The 19,838-nt window shown below is 38.0% G+C and overlaps 1 protein-coding gene across 4 annotated transcripts in view; it reads right to left on the reverse strand.

The window, feature by feature from the left end:
• The window catches only part of ABCB7 (ATP binding cassette subfamily B member 7), a 140,640-nt gene that overhangs the window by 116,815 nt on the left and 3,987 nt on the right, over positions 1 to 19,838 (reverse strand). Inside the window, exons 1-2 of one of the 4 annotated variants that reach the window (XM_064278566.1) lie at positions 14,526 to 14,910; positions 13,941 to 14,164 (exon numbers count right to left, since the gene is read on the reverse strand). The exons of 2 other annotated variants lie outside the window; for them this stretch is intronic. In XM_064278566.1, coding sequence (XP_064134636.1) covers positions 13,941 to 13,949 — 9 coding nt within the window. In that variant the 5' untranslated portion in view covers positions 13,950 to 14,164; positions 14,526 to 14,910. Of the gene's footprint in view, positions 1 to 13,940; positions 14,911 to 19,838 lie in introns of those variants that run through there. One more of the 4 variants, XM_064278565.1, reaches the window with a different exon arrangement.

The raw sequence follows: 19,838 nt of genomic DNA on the forward strand, positions 1-19,838 counted from the left end.
AGACAGGTGTATAAAGCAAGCAATAACACATGTGAGGAACGTGCTTCTTAGTTCAATCATGTATATGAGACCAAATGTACAACACATGCCCAAAAGCAATGATGTGAAAACAGTAAGGGACAGGGAAAACGGATGGATGAACACAGAGAACCCGAGGTGGGGAAGGGGAGAGTATTGACGTATCACAGGAATTGCAACCAATTTCGCAAAATAATTTATGTATAAATTGTTGAATGAATACCTAATTTGCTCTATAAATTGTCACCTAAAGCACAATAAAAAATAAATTCCAACTACCTTTATTTCAGAAATGGAAAACACGATCCTAAAATTTATATGGAATGGAAAGGAACAAAAAATAACCAGAACAATCACAATTTTAAAAAAAGAAACAATGTTTTTTGTTTTCTTTTTGGACAACACAAAATTTCTGATTTCAAAACTTACTACAAGCTACCATGATCAAGACAGTGTGTACTGGCATAAAGAAAGACACACACAACCATGGAATAGAGTGAAGAGTCCAGAAAGAAACCCATATCTTTATGATCAACTCATTTCAACAAGGATGCCGAGATCATTCCATGGAAAAAGGATACTCTTTTCAAGAAATCATGCTTTGAAAACTGGGTATGTAAATGAAAGAGTAAATTTGGACCCTCTACCTAAGACTACATACAAAAGTTAACATAAAAAGGACCAAAGATCTAAATGTAAGAGCTAAAACTATAAAACTCTTGGCAGGAAACATATGTGAAAATATGTATCACCTTGAATAAGGCAATTTTTTAAAGATATGACACCAAAGGCACAAGCAAACAAAACAAAAAAACAGATAAACTGGACATCACCAAAATTAAAAATTTGTGCATCAAAGGACACTATCAAGAAAAGTAAAAAACAATTCACAGAAGGAGACAAAATATTTGCAAATCATATAGTTGATAAGGGTCCAATATACAAAATATATAAACAACTTCTACAGTTCAACAATCAAAGGTGCAGGAAGCTACAGCTGCTACCCAAAAGCTTGGCAGGTGGAATCCACCAGCCACTACTTGGAAACCCTATGAGGCAATTCTACTTGTCCTACAGGGTCACTATGAGTCGGAATTGACTTGATGGCTACGAATTTGGTTTTCTGATTTAATTTAAAAATAGCGAGGGGGCCAAGATGGCTGACTAGGTAGACGCTACCTCGGATCCCTCTTGCAACAAAGACTCGGAAAAACAAGTGAATCGATCACATACATGACAATCTACGAACCCTGACCAACAAACACAGATTTAAAGAGTTGACCTGAGAGACAGAGACAGTGAACGAACAACTACAGGGAAACAGCAACTGTTTTCGGAGCCTGGAGCCAGCATCCCAGTCAGGTAACCTTGGCGCAGGGCTTTGGACTGGGTGCAGGGGAGCTGAGCATGGCATCCTGTAACGGCACAAACATGGGGCGCAGCCCTACCCCCCTGAACTGACCTCGGGAGGGGGCCCAGCCGGTCTGAGAGGGCAGCACGGCAACACGGCTGGTGAGAGGAGAAGTCCCCAGGAGGCAGCAACAGGTTTTGGAGCCGGGAGTGCAGCGTCCCAGCCGGGGAACCCTGGCGCGGGGCTTTGGTCTGGCAGGAGAGGAACTGATCGTGGCTTCTGAGACACCTCAAGCACGGGACACGGGCCTGACCCTCGGGGGCAATCTCTACCCAGCCAGCGCACACAGGCAATGCGCCCCTCGGGAATCTCAGATAAAATAGTCATCCCAAGCAAGATAAGTAACTTTGTCTATATTCCGGGGTGCTACTCTCTCCTGTTTTTCTGAACCCCCCCGTCCCCTTCCCAGGCAGCTTCATTAACATTGGAATTTCCTGAGCCAGAGGGAAAACTGCTCCGCACTTTTTCTTTTCTTTCTTTCTTTTTTTTTTTTTTGGTCTTTTCCTAACCCATTCTTCTGGCCTGAGAGAAGCAACCACAAAAAACCCAGGGACCAAAAATCCTTCCCTAATCGGACTAAAAACACAGAACCAGCTCCAGCCAAGCATATGTGATCCAGTCTCCGGCTTTCATCCCTACAGGGAACGAGGTGGCTATTATAATGCAAGGGCATTTCTGATAGGGATCTGACTGCATTTTTTTTAGCGGATTTACTGGAAAGACAAGTTTCCCAGGTCTGATATCTCTACATATTCAACAGAGCCCTCACTGACCCACAACAGGGAACTGAGGGCTGAAGCTCCCCCCAGACCACCTAGCCTCCTGCCTTAGGGGTCTAAGGAGGGTGACACCTACCAATCTGTAGAGGTACTTGCATTGGGGGCCTAAGGTACAGCTGCAGAGCACACCCACCAAGGTGCTTCAGGAATAGAGACACACCTACCTCACTGACACTTGGGGGACGCCTGTAGGCATCCTGCCCCCCCTGGAGTGTGAACCCCAGCTGCTAATAGAATCTGGTGCACACAACTATCACCACTACTTCTCAAGGTGCATAGGCGACAGGGTGCATCACACACTTGATGACCCAAAATAAGATTCTACTCAAGAATAGTGAATGGACTCAGGCATATATATCTGGTAACAGCCTAAACCATCTGGTAATAGGTCATAAGTAAGTCAAGGGCTACAATAATCAAGACAGCACAATCTAGTAGCCCATCCATGTATATTGAAAGAAAACAAAACAAGATAAGACTCAGTGAGCAAATATAGAATAAATCACTACAATATCTTAGTGATGGCTCAGAGACAGCAGTCAATATCAAACCACATAAAGAAGCAGACCATGACTGCTTCTACAATCCCCCAAACAAAAGAATCAAAATCTTTCCCAAATGAAGATACAATCCTGGAATTATCAGATACAGAATATAAAAAAAACTAATTTACAGAATGCTTCAAGACATCAGGGATGACCGCAGAAGCGAAATAAGGCAAACCGCAGAAAAAGCCAAGGAACACACTGATAAAACTGTTGAAGAACTCAAAAAGATTAGTCAAGAACATAGTGGAAAAATTAATAAGTTGCAAGAATCCATAGAGAGACAGCATTCAGAAATCCAAAAGATGAACAATAAAATTACAGAATTAGACAACGCAATAGGAAGTCAGAGGAGCAGACTCGAGCAATTAGAATGCAGACTGGGAAATCCGGAGGACCAGGGAATTAACACCAACATAGCTGAAAAAAAATCAGATAAAAGAATTTAAAAAAAATGAAGAAACCCTAAGAATCATGTGGGACTCTATCAAGAAGGATAACATGCGTGTGACTGGAGTCCCAGAACAGGGAGGGATAACAGAAAACACAGAGAGAATAGTTGAAGATCTGCTGATAGAAAACTTCCCTGACATCATGAAAGACGAAAGGATATCTATCCAAGATGCTCATCGAACCCCATTTAAGATTGATCCAAAAACAAAAACACCAAGACATATTATCATCAAACTTGCCAAAACCAAAGATAAAGAGAAAATTTTAAAAGCAGCCAGGGAGAAAAGAAAGGTCTCCTACAAGGGAGAATCAATAAGAATAAGTTCAGACTACTCAGCAGAAACCATGCAGTCAAGAAGGCAATGGGATGACATATACAGAGCACTGAAGGAGAAAAACTGCCAGCCAAGGATCATATATCCAGCAAAACTCTCTCTGAAATATGAAGGCGAAATTAAGATATTTACAGATAAAAACAAGCTTAGAGAATTTGCAAAAACCAAACCAAAGCTACAAGAAATACTAAAGGAAATTGTTTGGTCAGAAAACCAATAATATCAGATACCAGCACAACACAAGCTCACATACCAGAACATCGGGGTATCAACTCAAATAGGGAAATCACAAAAACAAATTAAGTTTAATTTTAAAAAAATGCTCAAAACAGGGAATCATTGAAGTCAATGCGTAAAAGATCAAAATAATCAAAAAGAGGGACTAAATACAGGTGGCACAGAACTGCCTTATGGAAAGGAATACAAGGTGATATAGGACAATACAAGTTAGATTTTTACTTAGAAAAATAGGGGTAAATATTACGGTAACCACAGAGGTATAACAACTCCACAACTCAAAATAAAAACCAAGAAAAACATAACGACTCAGCAAACATAAAGTCAAATACTATGAAAATGAGGAACACACAATTTACAAAGAAAAACGTCTCAGCACAAAAAAGTAAGTGGAAAAATGAAATTGACAACAAACACATAAAAAGGCATCAAAATGACAACACTAAACACATGAAAAAAAAGAAATTTTTTTTTTACTTCTGTATAATTACGCTGAATGTAAATGGACTAAATGCACCAATAAAGAGACAGAGAGTCTCAGACTGGATAAAGAAACACGACCCGTCTATATGCTGCCTACAAGAGACACACCTTAGACTTAGAGACACAAACAAACTAAAACTCAAAGGATGGAAAAAAAACATATCAAGCAAACAATAAGCAAAAAAGAGCAGGAGTGGTAATATTAATTTCTGACAAAATAGACTTTAAACTTAAATCCACCACAAAGAATAAAGAAGGACACTACATAATGATAAAAGGGACAACTGACCAGGAAGATATAACCATATTAAATATTTATGCACCCAATGACAGGGCTGCAATATACATAAATCAAATTTTAACAGAACTGAAAAGTGAGATAGACACCTCCACAATTATAGTAGGAGACTTCAACACACCACTTTCGGAGAAGGACAGGACATCCAGTAAGAAGCTCAATACAAACACGGAAGACCTAATTACAACAATCAACCAACTTGACCTCGTTGACTTATACAGAACTCTCCACCCAGCTGCTGCAAAGTATACTTTTTTTTCTAGTGCACATGGAACATTCTCTAGAATACACCACATAATAGGTCATAAAACAAACCTTTGCAGAATCCAAAACATCGAAATATTACAAAGCAGCTTCGCAGACCACAAGGCCATAAAAATGGAAATCAATAACAGAAAAACTAGGGAAAAGAAATCAAATACTTGGAAAATGAACAATACCCTCCTGAAAAAAGACTGGGTTATAGAAGACATTAAGGAGGGAATAAGGAAATTCATAGAATACAACGAGAATGAAAATACTTCTATCAAAACCTCTGGGACACACCAAAAGCAGTTCTCAGAGACCAATTTGTATCGATAAATGCACACATACAAAAAGAAGAAAGAGCCAAAATCAGAGAACTGTCCCTACAACTTGAACAAATAGAAAGTCAGCAACAAAAGAATCCATCAGGCACCAGAAGAAAACAAATAATAAAAATTAGAGCTGAACTAAATGAATTAAAATTTAGAGAACAGAAAAACAATTGAAAGAATTAACAAAGCCAAAAGCTGGTTCTTTGAAAAAAATTAACAAAATTGATAAATCATTGCCCAGACTGACTAAAGAAAAACAGGAAGGGAAATAAATAACCCAAATAAGACACGACATGGGCCACATCACAACAGACCCAACTGAAATTAAAAGGATCATATCAGATTATTACAAATATTGTACTCTAACAAATTTGCAAACCTAGAAGAAATGGATGAATTCTTGGAAAAACACGACCTACCTAAACTAACACAATCAGAAGTAGAACAACTAAATAGACCCATAAAAAAAAAGAGACTGAAACGGTAATCAAAAAACTCCCAACAAAAAAAAGCCCTGGCCCGGATAGCTTTACTGCAGAGTTCTACCAAACTTTCAGAGAAGAGTTAACACCACTACTACTAAAGGTATTCCAAAGCATAGAAAATGATGGAATACTACCTAACTCATTCTATGAAGCCACCATTTACCTGATACCAAAACCAAGTAAAGACATCACAAAAAAAGAAAATTACAGACCTATATCCCTCATGAACATAGATGGAAAAATCCTCAACAAAATTCTAGCTAATAGAATTCAACAACATATCAAAAAATTAATCCACCATGACCAAGTGGGATTTATACCAGGTATGCAAGGCTGGTTTAATATTACAAAAACCATTAATGTAATCCACCATATAAATTAAACAAAAGAAAAAACCACATGATCTTATCAATTGATGCAGAAAAGGCATTTGACAAAGTCCAACACCCATTTATGATAAAAACTCTCACCAAAATAGGAATTGAAGGAAAATTCCTCAACATAATAAAGGGCATCTATATAAACCCAACAGCCAACATCACTCTAAATGGAGAGAGCCTGAAAGCACTTCCCTTGAGAACGGGAACCAGACAAGGATGCCCTTTATCACCGCTCTTATTCAATATTGTGCTAGAGGTCCTAGCCAGAGCAATTAGGCTAGACAAAGAAATAAAGGGCATCCGGATTGGCAAGGAGGAAGTAAAATTATCTCTATTTGCAGATGGCATGATCTTACACACAGAAAACCCTAAGGAATCCTCCAGAAAACTACTGAAACTAATACAAGAGTTCGGCAGAGTCTCAGGTTATAAGATAAACATACAAAAATCACTTGGATTCCTCTACATCTACAAAAAGAACATTGAAGATGAAATAACCAAATCAATACCATTCACAGTAGCCCCCAAGAAGATAAAATACTTAGGAATAAATCTTATCAAGGATGTAAAAGACCTATACAAAGAAAACTACAAAGTACTACTACAAGAAACTAAAAAAGGATCTACTTAAGTGGAAAAACATACCTTGCTCATGGATAGGAAGACTTAACAGAGTAAAAATGTCTACTTACCAAAAGCCATCTATACATACAATGCACTTCCGATCCACATTCCAATGTCATTTTTTAAGGTGATAGAGAAACAAATCACCAACTTCATATGGAAGGGAAAGAAGCCTCAGATAAGCAAAGCATTACTGAAAAAGAAGAAGAAAGTGGGAGGCCTCACCCTACCTGATTTCAGAACCTATTATACAGCCACAGTAGTCAAAACAGCCTGGTACTGGTACAACAACAGACACATAGACCAATGGAACAGAATTGAGAACCCAGATATAAATCCATCCACGTATGAGCAGCTGATATTTGACAAAGGCCCAGTGTCAGTTAATTCGGGAAAAGATAGTCTTTTTAACAAATGGTGCTGGCATCCCTGGATATCCATTTGCAAAAAAATGAAACAGGATCCATACCTCACGCCACGCACAAAAACTAACTCCAAGTGGATCAAAGACCTACACATGAAGACTAAAATGATAAAGATCATGGAAGAAAAAATAGGGACAACCCTAGGAGCCCTAATACAAGGCATAAACAGAATACAAAACATCACCAAAAATGACAAAGAGAAACCAGATAACTGGGAGCTCCTAAAAATCAAACACCTATGCTCATCTAAAGACTTCACCAAAAGAGTAAAAAGACCACCTACAGACTGGGAAAGAATTTTCACCTATGACATCTCCGACCAGCGCCTGATCTCTAAAATCTGTATGATTCTGTCAAAACTCAACCACAAAAAGACAAACAACCCAATCAAGAAGTGGGCAAAGGATATGAACACACATTTCACTAAAGAAGATATTCAGGCAGCTAACAGATACATGAGAAAATGCTCTCGATCATTAGCCATTAGAGAAACGCAAATCAAAACTACGATGAGATTCCATCTCACTCCAACAAGGGTGGCATTAATCCAAAAACACAAAATAATAAATGTTGGAGAGGCTGCGGAGACACTGGAACTCTTATACACTGCTGGCGGGAATGTAAAATGGTACAACCACTTTGGAAATCTATCTGGCGTTATCTTAAACAGTTAGAAATAGAACTACCATACAACCCAGAGATCCCACTCCTCGGAATATACCCGAGAGAAATAAGAGTCTTCACACAAACAGATATATGCATACTCATGTTTACTGCAGCTCTGTTTACAATAGCAAAAAGCTGGAAGCAACCAAGGTGTCCATCAATGGATGAATGGGTAAATAAATTGTGGTATATTCACACAATGGAATACTACGCATCGATAAAGAACAGTGACGAATCTGTGAAACATTTCATAACTTGGAGGAACCTGGAAGGCATTATGCTGAGCGAAATTAGTCAGAGGCAAAAGGACAAAGATTGTATAAGACCACTATTATAAGATCTTGAGAAATAGTATAAACTGAGAAGAACACATACTTTTGTGGTTACGAGGGGGGAGGGAGGGAGGGCGGGAGAGGGTTATTTACTGATTAGTTAGTAGATAAGAACTGCTTTAGGTGAAGGGAAGGACAATACTCAATACATGGAAGGTCAGCTCAACTGGACTGGACCAAAAGCAAAGAAGTTTCCGGGATAAACTGAATGCTTCAAAGGTCAGCGGAGCAAGGGCAGGGGTTTGGGGACCATGGTTTAAGGGGACTTCTAAGTCAATTGGCAAAATAATTCTATTACGAAAACATTCTGCATCCCACTTTGAAATGTGGCGTCTGGGGTCTTAAATGCTAACAAGCGGCCATCTAAGGTATATCAATTGGTCTCAACCCACCTGGATGAAACGAGAATTTAGAACACCAAGGTCACACGATAACTAAGAGCCCAAGAGACAGAAAGGGCCACATGAACCAGAGACCTACATCATCCTGAGACCAGAAGAACTACTTGGTGCCCGGCCACAACCGATGACTGCCCTGACAGGGAGCACAACAGAGAACCCCTGAGGGAGCAGGAGATCAGTGGAATGCAGACCCCAAATTCTCACAAAAAGACCATACTTAATGGTCTGACTGAGACTAGAGGAATCCCGGCAGTCATGGTCCCCAAACCTTCTGTTGGCCCAGGACAGGAACCATTCCCGAAGACAACTCAGCAGACATGGAAGGGACTGGACAGTGGGTAGGAGAGAGATGCTGATGAAGAGTGAGCTATTTGTATCAGGTGGACACTTGAGACTGTGTTGGCATCTCCTGTCTGGAGGGGGGATGGGAGAATAGAGAGAGTTGGAAGCTGGCAAAATTGTCACGAAAGGAGAGACTGGAAGGGCTGACTCATTAGGGGGAGAGCAAGTGGGAGTACAGAGTAAGGTGTATATAAACTTATATGTGACAGTTTGACTTGATTTGTAAACGTTCACTTGAAACTCAATAAAAGTTAAATAAATAAATAAAAATAGCAAAGCATTTGAACAGACATTTCTCCAAAGAAGATACACAAATGGCCAATAAGCACATGACAAGATCCTCAAGTTCACTCTCCACCCGAACCGCAACACCACTAGCCATCAGGAAAATGTAATACGCAGATACCACTTCACACAAACTAGGATGCCTATAGTAATAACAATAAAAATGGACTACGTATCACTTAACAAAAAAAGACAACTCAATCAAAAAATTAGGCAAAGTACTTGAACAGAAAGTTCACCAAAGAGGATATTCAAATGGCCATCAAAGTACATGAAAAGATGTTCAATGTCATTAGCCACTAGGGAAATGTGAATCAAAACTACAATGACATATAACCTCACCCCCGTTAGAAGGCCAATGATAAAAATGAAAATAACAAGTGTTGTTGAAGTTGTGGAGAAACTAGAACCCTCAACCATTGCTGGTGGAAATGTTAAACGGTACAGCCATCGTTAAGAACAGTTCGGCACAAGCCCATTCCCATCAAGTCAATTCCAACTCATAAAGACCCTATAGGAGAGAGTAGAACCACCCCATAGAGTTTCCAAGGAGCACCTCGTGGATTTGAACCACCGACCTTTTGGTTAGCAGCCATAGCACTTAACCACTACGGCACGAGGGTTTCCTGGTTTGGCAGTTCCTCAAAAAGATGAACAAAGAATTACCATATGATCCAGCAATCCCAATCCTATATATATATCCAGAAGTGAAGGCAGGAACACAAACAGAAACCAGTATACCAATGTTCACTGCAGGCTCTTCACGGTAGCCAAAAGGTAGAAAAAACCAAAATGTCCATGAACAGAGGAATGGATAAACAAAATGTGGTACATACGTACAATTGCATACTAAAAAAAAAAAAAAAATACTACTAACCCATAAAGAGAAATGAAGTTCTGATGCATCCCACGACACGGATGGACCTTAAAAATATTATGCTGAGTAAAATAAGTCAGTCACAAAATGACAAATATTGTATGACATAAGCAGATATATAAAGAATCCAAAGATTATTGTTACTTGGGGTGGGAAGGAGAGGGAAAGACAGAGTTTTGTTTGTTGGGCACTGAGTTTATGTTAACGGTGGAGGAACGTTTTGGAAAAGGGTAGTGATAATGTGGCACAACCTGAAAAATGTAATCAATGGCACTGAATTTTTTAATTAATGTTTTATTTTATTTTTGATGAAAATATACACAGCAATCCCACTTGCATTAAACACTTTCTAGACATAATGATCAGTAACACTGGTTACATTCTTCACATTGTGTCAACATTCTATCTGTTCTAGTTGTTTCACTCCCATTGATTAAACTCCATGCCCTACAACCTTCTCGTCTATGCCTTAAAAACTGGTGTAACAATTGACAAATAGACCAATGGAATAGAACTGAGAGTCCAGAAATAAACCCACACATCAATGGTTAGCTAATTTTTAACAAGGGTGCTAAGTCCATTTGATGGGGAAAGAACAGTCTCTTCTTTAAATGGTGCTGGGAAAATTGGATTTCCACATGCAGAAAAATAAAATAGGATCCATGCTTCACAGCATACACAAAAACAAATTCAGAATGGATTAAGGACCTAAATATGCAAACTAAAACCATCAAATTGTTAGAAGACAAACAGGGGCAACACTGTCAGGCCTAGCTTTCAACAATGGGTCATTTAATATACTAACAAAACCACAAACAGCAAAAAACAAAATAAATAAATGGTACCTCACAAAAATTAAAAACTTTTGTCATCAAGAGACTTTACCAAAAAAGTGAAAAGAAAAGCTACTGACTAGGAGGATATCTTTGAAAATCATATATCTGACACAAATTTAATAACCAAAATATATATAAAACTTTGAAAACTGAACAACAAAAAGACAACCCAATCACAGAACGGGCAAACGGCTTGAATAGACATTTCACGAAAAGAAGGCATTCAAATGGTCACCAAACACATAAAATGATGCTCACTGTCATTAGCCATCAGAGAGATGCAAATCAAAATCACAATGAGATACCATTTCAGTTCCACTAGCACGGCTAAGATAAAAAAGAAAGAATTTGAATAATAGTTGCATTAACTGGTCTTCCTTGCAGGCGTACAGATGTTATCCTATCACTGACAGCGTTGAACTTCAGGATAGATCTTGAAACGTTCTTTTTGGTAATAAATGCAACACTATTCCTCTTCAAGTTATCATTCCCAGCACAGTAGGCTACATGATTGTCTGATTCAAAATGGACAATACCAGTCCATTTCAGCTCACTACTACCTAGGACATAGATGTTTATGCGTTCCATTTCATTTTTGGCAATTTCCAATTTTCCTAGATTCATACTTCATACATTCCAGGTTCCTATTATTAATGGATGTTTGAAGCTGTTTCTTCTCCTTTTGAGTTGTGCCACATTAGCGAATGAAGGTCCCGAAACTTTTACTCCATCCACGTCATTAAGGTCGACTCTACTTTGAGGAGGCAACTCTTCCCCCGTCATTTTTTGAGTGTCTTCCAACCTGGGGGACTCATCTTCCAGCACTATATCAGACAATGTTCCCCTGCTATTCATAAGGTTTTCACTGACTAATGCTTTTCAGAAGTAGACTGCCAGGCCCTTCTTCCTAGTCTGTGTTAGTCTGGAAGCTCAGCTGAAACCTGTCCTCCATGGGTGACCCTGCTGGTATCTGAATACCAGTGGCATAGCTTCCAGCATCACAGCAACACACAAGCCCCAGAGTACAACAAACTGACAGACACGTGGGCAAATATGGCCTTGGTGATAGAAAAAATGCCAGAGATCGAACGACAGAATTCGGCAAGACCAACGACTTCTTCATTGCAGATACCTTCTTTCACCAACATAAACGGTGACTATACACATAGACCTCACAAGATGGAACACACAGAAATCAAATTGACTACATCTGTGGAAAGGGACGATGGAAAAGCTCAATATCATCAGTCAGAACAAGGCCAGGGGCCGACTGTGGAACAGACCATCAATTGCTCATAGGCAAGTTCAAGCTGAAACTGAAGAAAATCAGAGCGAGTCCACGAGAGCCAAAATATGACCTGGAGTATATTCCACATGAATTTAGAGACCATCTGAAGAACAGATTTGATGCATTGAACACTAGTGACTGAAGACCAGACGGGTTGTGGAATGACATCAAGGACATCACCCATGAAGAAAGCAAGAGGTCACTGGAAAGACAGGAAAGAAAGAAAAGACCAAGATGGATGTCAGAGGAGACTCTGAAACTTGTTCTTGAACATCGAGCAGCTAAAGCAAAAGGAAGAATTGATGAAGTAAAAGAACTGAACAGAAGATTTCGAAGGGCATCTCGAGAAGACAAAGTATTATGATGACATGTGCAAAGAACTGGAGATGGAAAACCAAAAGGGAAAAACACACTCAGTGTTTCTCAAGCAGAAAAAACTGAAGAAAAAATCCAAGCCTCGAGTTGTAATAGTGAAGGATTCTATGTGGAAAATATTAAACGACACAGGAAGCATCAAAAGGAGAGGGAAGGAATACACAGTCATTATACCAAAAAGAATTAGTCGATGTTCAACCATTTCAAGAGGTGGCATATGATCAGGAACCGATGGTACTGAAGGAAAAAGTCCAAGCTGCTCTGAAGGCACTGGCGAAAAACAAGGCTCCAGGAATTGATGGAATATCAATTGAGATGTTTCAACAAACGGATGCAGCGCTGAAGGTGCTCACTCGTCTATGCCAAGAAATATGGAAGACAGCTTCCTGGCCATATTTATGCCTATTCCCAAGAAAGGTGATCCAACCGAATGTGGAAATTATACAACAATATCATTAATATCACACACAAGCAAAATTTGGCTGAAGATCATTCAAAAACGGCTGCAGCAGTATATCAACAGGGAACAGCCAGAAATTCAGGCTGGTTTCAGAAGAGGACGTGGAACCAGGGATATCATTGCTGATGTCAGATGGATCCTGGCTGAAAGCAGAGAATACCAGAAGGATGTTTACCTGTGTTTTATTGATTATGCAAAGGCATTCGACTGTGTGGATCATAATAAACTGTGGATAACACTGTGAAGAATGGGAATTCCAGAACACTTAATTGTGCTCATGAGGAACCTTTACATAGATCAAGAGGCGGTTGTTCGGACATAACAAGGGGATACTGATTGGTTTAAAGTCAGGAAAGGTGTGTGTCAGGGTTGTATCCTTTCACCATACCTATTCAATCTGTATGCTGAGCAAATAATATGAGAAGCTGGACTATATGAAGAAGAATGGGGCATCAGGATTGGAGGAAGACTCGTTAACAACCTGCACTATGCAGATGACACAACCTTGCTTGCTGAAAGTGAAGGGGACTTGAAACACTTACTGATGGAGATCAAAGACCACAGCCTTCAGTATGGATTGCACCTCAACATAAAGAAAACAAAAATCCTCACAAATGGACCAATGAGCAACATCATGATAAACAGTGAAAAGAGTGAAGTTGTCAAGGATTTCGTTTTACTTGGATCTACAATCAACAGCCATGGAAGCAGCAATCAAGAAATCAAAAGATGCATTGCATTGGGCAAATCGGCTGCAAAGGACCTCTTTAAAGCATTGAAGAGCAAAGATGTCACCTTGAAGACTAAGGTGTGCCTGATCCAAGCCATGGTATTTTCAATCGTATGCATGTGAAAGCTGGACAATGAATAAGGAAGATTGAAGAAGAACTGACGCCTTTGAAATGTGGTGTTGGCGAAGAATATTGACTATACCGTGGACTGCCAAAAAACGAACAAATCTGTCTCAGAGGAAGTACAGCCAGAATGCTCCTTAGAGGTAAGGATGGCGAGACTGCATCTTACTTACTTTGGACATGTTGTCAGGAGGGATCAGTCCCTGGAGAAGGACATCGTGCTTGGCAGAGTACAGGGTCAGCGGAAAAGAGGAAGACCCTCAGCGAAGTGGATCGGCACAGTGGCTGTAACAATGAGCTCAAGCATAACAACGATTGTGAGCATGGCTCAGGACCAGGCAGTGTTTCGTTCTGTTGTGCACAGGGTCGCTATAAGTCGGAACCGACTCAACAGCACCTAGCAAGAAGAACAATATAAAAAGCCAAGAAAAATGTATAGGGAACAAGGTTTATTAGTGGTTACCACAGGAGGGAGGGAGGGGGGAGAAAGGGGGTTAACGGTGATGGAAAAATTACATTAAGGGTAGGGTTGAACAGCCGAAAAATGTAATTGCTGCCAATAAGTTATACATCTGTAAAATGTTAAATTGGCAAAAGTTGTGTGAGAGATATATTCACAACAGTGACAAAAACAAAGGGCTGCTGAAGCCACTTATGTACAACCAAATACCTCATGGGATTCGGTCCTTGGTTTGGAGGTTTAGGGTCATGCTTTCATGGGCTATCCCAGTCGATTTGACTAATAACATGTTTGGTACCTAGTTCGATCCGTAGTGCCTAGGATCTTAAAAGCTTGCAAGTGGCTCCAAAGCACAACGATTGGTCTCTATTCACCTGGAGTAACAAAGAAAGGAAAGTCAGGAATAGGAGGAAGATATGGAATATGTGGCTAACTGCTTCCATGAACTACTGCTTCCCTTGCCATGAGACCAGAAAAACTGGATAGTGCCTGGCTACAATCACTGAACACTTCGATCAAAGATTCCATAGAAGAATCCTGATGAAAGTGGGAAATGTAGAACGGAATTTCAAATTCTCATGGACTCCAGACATCCTGGAGCCATGAAGGTTGGATGAACCCCTGAAATTATATCCCTGAGATAATCTTTAAACATTAAACCAAAAACATCCTCTGAAATCTTCTTAAAACCAAAAAATTGTTTAGTTTAACTAGTAAAAATTGTCTGCCTTGAGCATTGTTTTCTTTTAAGAACTATCTATATAGGATCAAATTGACAGTAGCAACTTGAAAGATTTGATATGAACCTTAGGGGGCAATGAATTTATGTTAATGGGGGAGGAACAACTCAGAAAGGCGGATGAAAATGGTTACACAACTCAAAGAATGTAATCAATGTCACTAAGTGGTATATGTAGAAACTGCTGAACTGGTATAAGTTTTACTATATATATTCTCAACAACAAAATAAATAAAATTATATTTAAAAAGTAAAGGAAGATATGATGACAATGCTGCATCAACTAGAAAATATCAATAAAGAAAAATTTCCAAAAGAACCAAATGAAAATTCTGGAGGTGAGACATACGATAACTGACTAAAAAAAAAAAAAGTTCACTAGAGAGGCTCAACAGTAGGTGCAAACTGGCAGGACAAAAAATTAACAAACCTGCAGATCAACAGATTATGCAAATCGAAGAACAGAAAGAAAAAAGAATGGAAAAAATGAACAGAGCCTCAAAGAGATGCAGAACACTATTAAATGCACCAATATACATGCAACAGGAGTGCCATAAGTAGAAAGAAGTGAGAAGAAAATGATTTGAAAAAGTAATAGCTGAAATGGTTCAAATTTATTGAAAAAAGAATAACCTGCACATCCACGACACTCAACAAACACAAGTAGGATCAACGTAAAGGAGACTCACGGTCAAAGAAAAGGAGAAAACCTTAAAAGCAGCAAGAGGAAAAAAATGACATGTTACTTCAAAGGGAACCAATAAATTAACACCTGACTTCTCAGTAGGAAAAATGGATGTCAGAAAGCAGTAGGATAACATATTCAAAGTGATCCAAGAAAAAAATGGTTAACGAAGAATCCTATACCCAGCAAAATTATATTTCAAAAATGAAATACTTTCCCAGATACATAAAAACTGAGAGAATTTTATGTTAGCAGACTCGCCTTACGAGAAATACTAAAGGAAGTTCTTCAAGCTGAAAGCAAGTAACCACAGACAGTAATATGAACATACATGAACAAAAAAGGAATACCAATAAAGGTAATTATATAATTACATTAGACAGTATACATTTATTTTTTTTTCCTTTCTTAACTGATTTATAAAGCAAATTAGAAAATAATACGTAGAGAATGTATTGCTGGGCCCTAATATACAAGATATGTAATATATGTATAACATATTTGCGAATAACAACATAAAGTCAGTGAAAGCAATGCTATGATGGTCTAAGGAAATGATCCCAGATGGTAAATAATTATGACAATTTATTGTTGACTTTGTAACATTAATAGATAGACTAGAAACCTAATAGATAGTAGTATGTAAAAAAAAATACCACAAGTGGGGGAAAAAAGGAATAGAGCTATATAGGAGTAACATTTCTACACATTACTGGAATTAAGCCAGTATAAATCTGAAGCTGATTCTGATACGTTAAATATGGTAAGCCCTAGAGCAACCACAAAGGAAATAACTAAAAAATATATAATGGAAGAACCATCAATGAAATTTAAATGCTACATTAGAAAATATTCACTCAAGAAAGCAGTAAAGGAGAAATAGAGGGGAAAAAAAGATGACACATATGGAAAACAAAAGTAAGATGGCAGGCATAAATCCAACCATGTCAACAATAACATTAAATATAAATGGATTAAACAATCCCATCAAAAATCAGAGATTGTCAGACTAGACAAAAACCATTATCCAACTATATGTTGTCTACAAGAGACATACTTTAGATTAAAAGATACAAATAGGTTGAAAGTAAAAGGATGGGAAAATATATCACGCAAACAGCATGAAATAAATTTTAAAACAAAAAAAGTTACTATAGATAAAGAGGGACATTTTATAATGATAAAACAGTCAATCTATTAGGAAGATATAATAATCATAAACATGTATGCACCCAATAACAGAGCACCAAAATACATGAAGCAAAAACTGAAAAGAAGAGACAATTCAATAACACTGGGGACTTCAATAACCTACTTTTAAAAATGGCTAGAACAACTAGACAGAAGATCAAAAAGGAAAAAGACCTGAACAACACTACAAACCAACTAGACATAACAGGCATGTACACAACATTCCACCCAACAACAGAATATACATTCTTCTCAAGCGCATATGGAACACTCTTCAGGATAGACTATATACTAGCCTATTAAATGAGTATCAATACGTTTAAAAGGATAGAAATAATGAAAAGTATGTTTTCCAAACACAATGGAATAAAATTAGAAATCAACAAGAGGGAAAAATTTGGCAAACTCACAAATATGCAGAAATTAAATGGCACATGCCTGAATAACTAATAGGTGAAAAAAGGAATCAAGAGGGAAATCAGAAAATACTTCGAGAGGAATGAATCAAGATACCACATACCAAAACTTATGGGATGCAGTTAAAGCAATGCTTGGATGGAAATTTGTATCTGTAAATGCCTACATTTAGAAAAAAGAACAATTTAAAATCAATAACCTAACCTTCCACATTAAGACACTGGAAAAAGAGCAAACTAAAAGCAGGCAGAAGGAAAGAAATAATAAAGATTAGAGCAGAAATGAATAAAATAGGGAATAGAAAAACAATACAGAAAATCAATAAAACCAAAACCTGGTTCTTTGAAAAAATCAACAAAATGACAAACCTTTAGGTACACTAACAAAAAAAAGAGAGAAGGCTCAAATTACTACAATCAGAAATCAAAGGGAGGAAATTACTACCAACCTTACAAAAATAAGAAGGACTATAAAAGAATACTATGAACAATCGGGGAATCCCTGAGTGGCACAAGCAGTTAAGCACTGGACTACTAGCCAAAGGGTTGACAGTTCAAACCCACCCAGAGGCACCTCGGAAGACAGGCCTGACCATGTGCTTCTAAAACGACACAGCCTTGAAAACCCTAGGCAGCAGTTCTACTCTACATACATGGGGCTGTTATGAGTCAGAAAAGATTCGATGGCAACTAAATAACAACATGAACAATTGTATTACAACCAATTACGTAATTTAGGTGAAATGGACAAATTTCTAAAAAGACATAAACCAGTGAAACTGACTCAGAAGAAACAGACAACCTGAATAAACTTATAACAAGCGAAGAGACTGAATCAGTAATCAAAAACTACACACAAAGAAAAGCCCAGGCCCAGATGGCTTCACCACTGAATTCTAGTGAACACTCAAAAAATAATTAATACCAATTCTCCACAAACTCTTTCCAAAAATATAAGACAGAACACTTCTCAACTCATTCTATGAGGCCAGTATTACCCTGATACCTGATAACGACATCATAAGAAAACTACAGGCTCTTATGAATATAGATGCAAAATACTAGCAAACCAAAACTAGTAACATAAAACAAGAATTATACATCATATTCGAGTGGGATTTATTCCAGGGGTGAAAGGTTGGTTGAATACCTGAAAAATGATTCCTGTAATATATCAACAGAATAAAAAACAAAAATCATACGATCATCTCAATATCCAGAAAGGGCATTTGATAAAACCCAGCCCCCTTTCATAATAAAAACACTCAACAAACTAGGAACAGACAGGAACTTCCTCGACCTTGTAAAGGGCATCTATAAAAAACTCATAGCTAACATCACACTCAGTGGAAAAAGACTGGATGCTTTCCCACTCAGGTCAAGAACAAGACAAGAATACCCACTCTTGCCACTCATATCTCATATTCAACATTTTAACGGAGATTCTAGCTAGGGCAAATAGGCAAGAAAAAAAAAAGCATCCAGATTGAAAAGGAAAAGATAAAACTATCTCTGTTTGCAGATGACATGATCTTGTCTACAGAAAATCCTAAGGAATCTACCACGAAACTATTTGAATAAATAAGTTCAGCAAGGTTGCTGGATACAACATCAATTACAAAAATCAACTGTACCTCTATCCACTTGGAATCAACAATCCAAAAATGAAATTACAAAAACAATTTCACTCACAACAGTATCAAAAAAAACTTAAAAATAATTTTAACAAAAGAATTACAACACTAGACAGAAGTTGTTACTCTGAAACTATAAAATATTGTTGAAAAAATTAAGAAAGCACTAAATAAATAAAAACATCCCATTTTCATGGATCAGAAGACTTAATACTGTTAAGAAGACAATACTCCACAAACTAATCTACAAATTCAAAGCAATCTCTACCAGAATCCCAGCTGACTTATTTGTACAAACTGCCGAGCTGATTCCAAATTCACATGGAATTGGAAGGGATCCAGAAAAGCTAAAGTAATCCAGAAAAAGAGAATAAAGTGGGAGGGCTCACACTTCCCAATTTCAAAACTTCTGACAAAGCAGAAAAAATATCAAAATTAAAAACTTTTGTGATTCAAAGGACATTATCAAGAGAGTGAAAAGACAACCCACAGAATGGCAGAAGAAATTCAGAAATCATACATCTAAGGGACTTGTATCTAGAATATATAAAGAACTCTTAAACAACTTAATGATAAAAAGATAAATAACGCAATTTAAAAATGGGAAACGAACTTAAATAGACATTTCTCCAAGGAAGATACACAAATGGCCAATAAACATATGTAAAGATACTTGACATCTTTAGTCATCATGGAAATAAAAATGAAAACCACAATAAGATATCACTTCATACCCAGTATGATGGCTAGAATCAAAATATCACATAATAATAAGTGTTGGTGAGGATGTGGAGAAATCAAAACCCTCATACACTGCAGGTGGGAATGTGAAATGGTGCAGCCGCTTTGGAAAACAGCCTAGCAGTTCCCCAAATGATTAAACATAGAGTTACCATTTACCAGTTTCTGTTGAGTACTTAAAATATGACCCAGCAATTCTACTTCT

This window comes from Loxodonta africana, chromosome X, assembly GCF_030014295.1.
Source record: "Loxodonta africana isolate mLoxAfr1 chromosome X, mLoxAfr1.hap2, whole genome shotgun sequence".
In the NCBI taxonomy this organism is placed as follows: domain Eukaryota; kingdom Metazoa; phylum Chordata; class Mammalia; order Proboscidea; family Elephantidae; genus Loxodonta; species Loxodonta africana.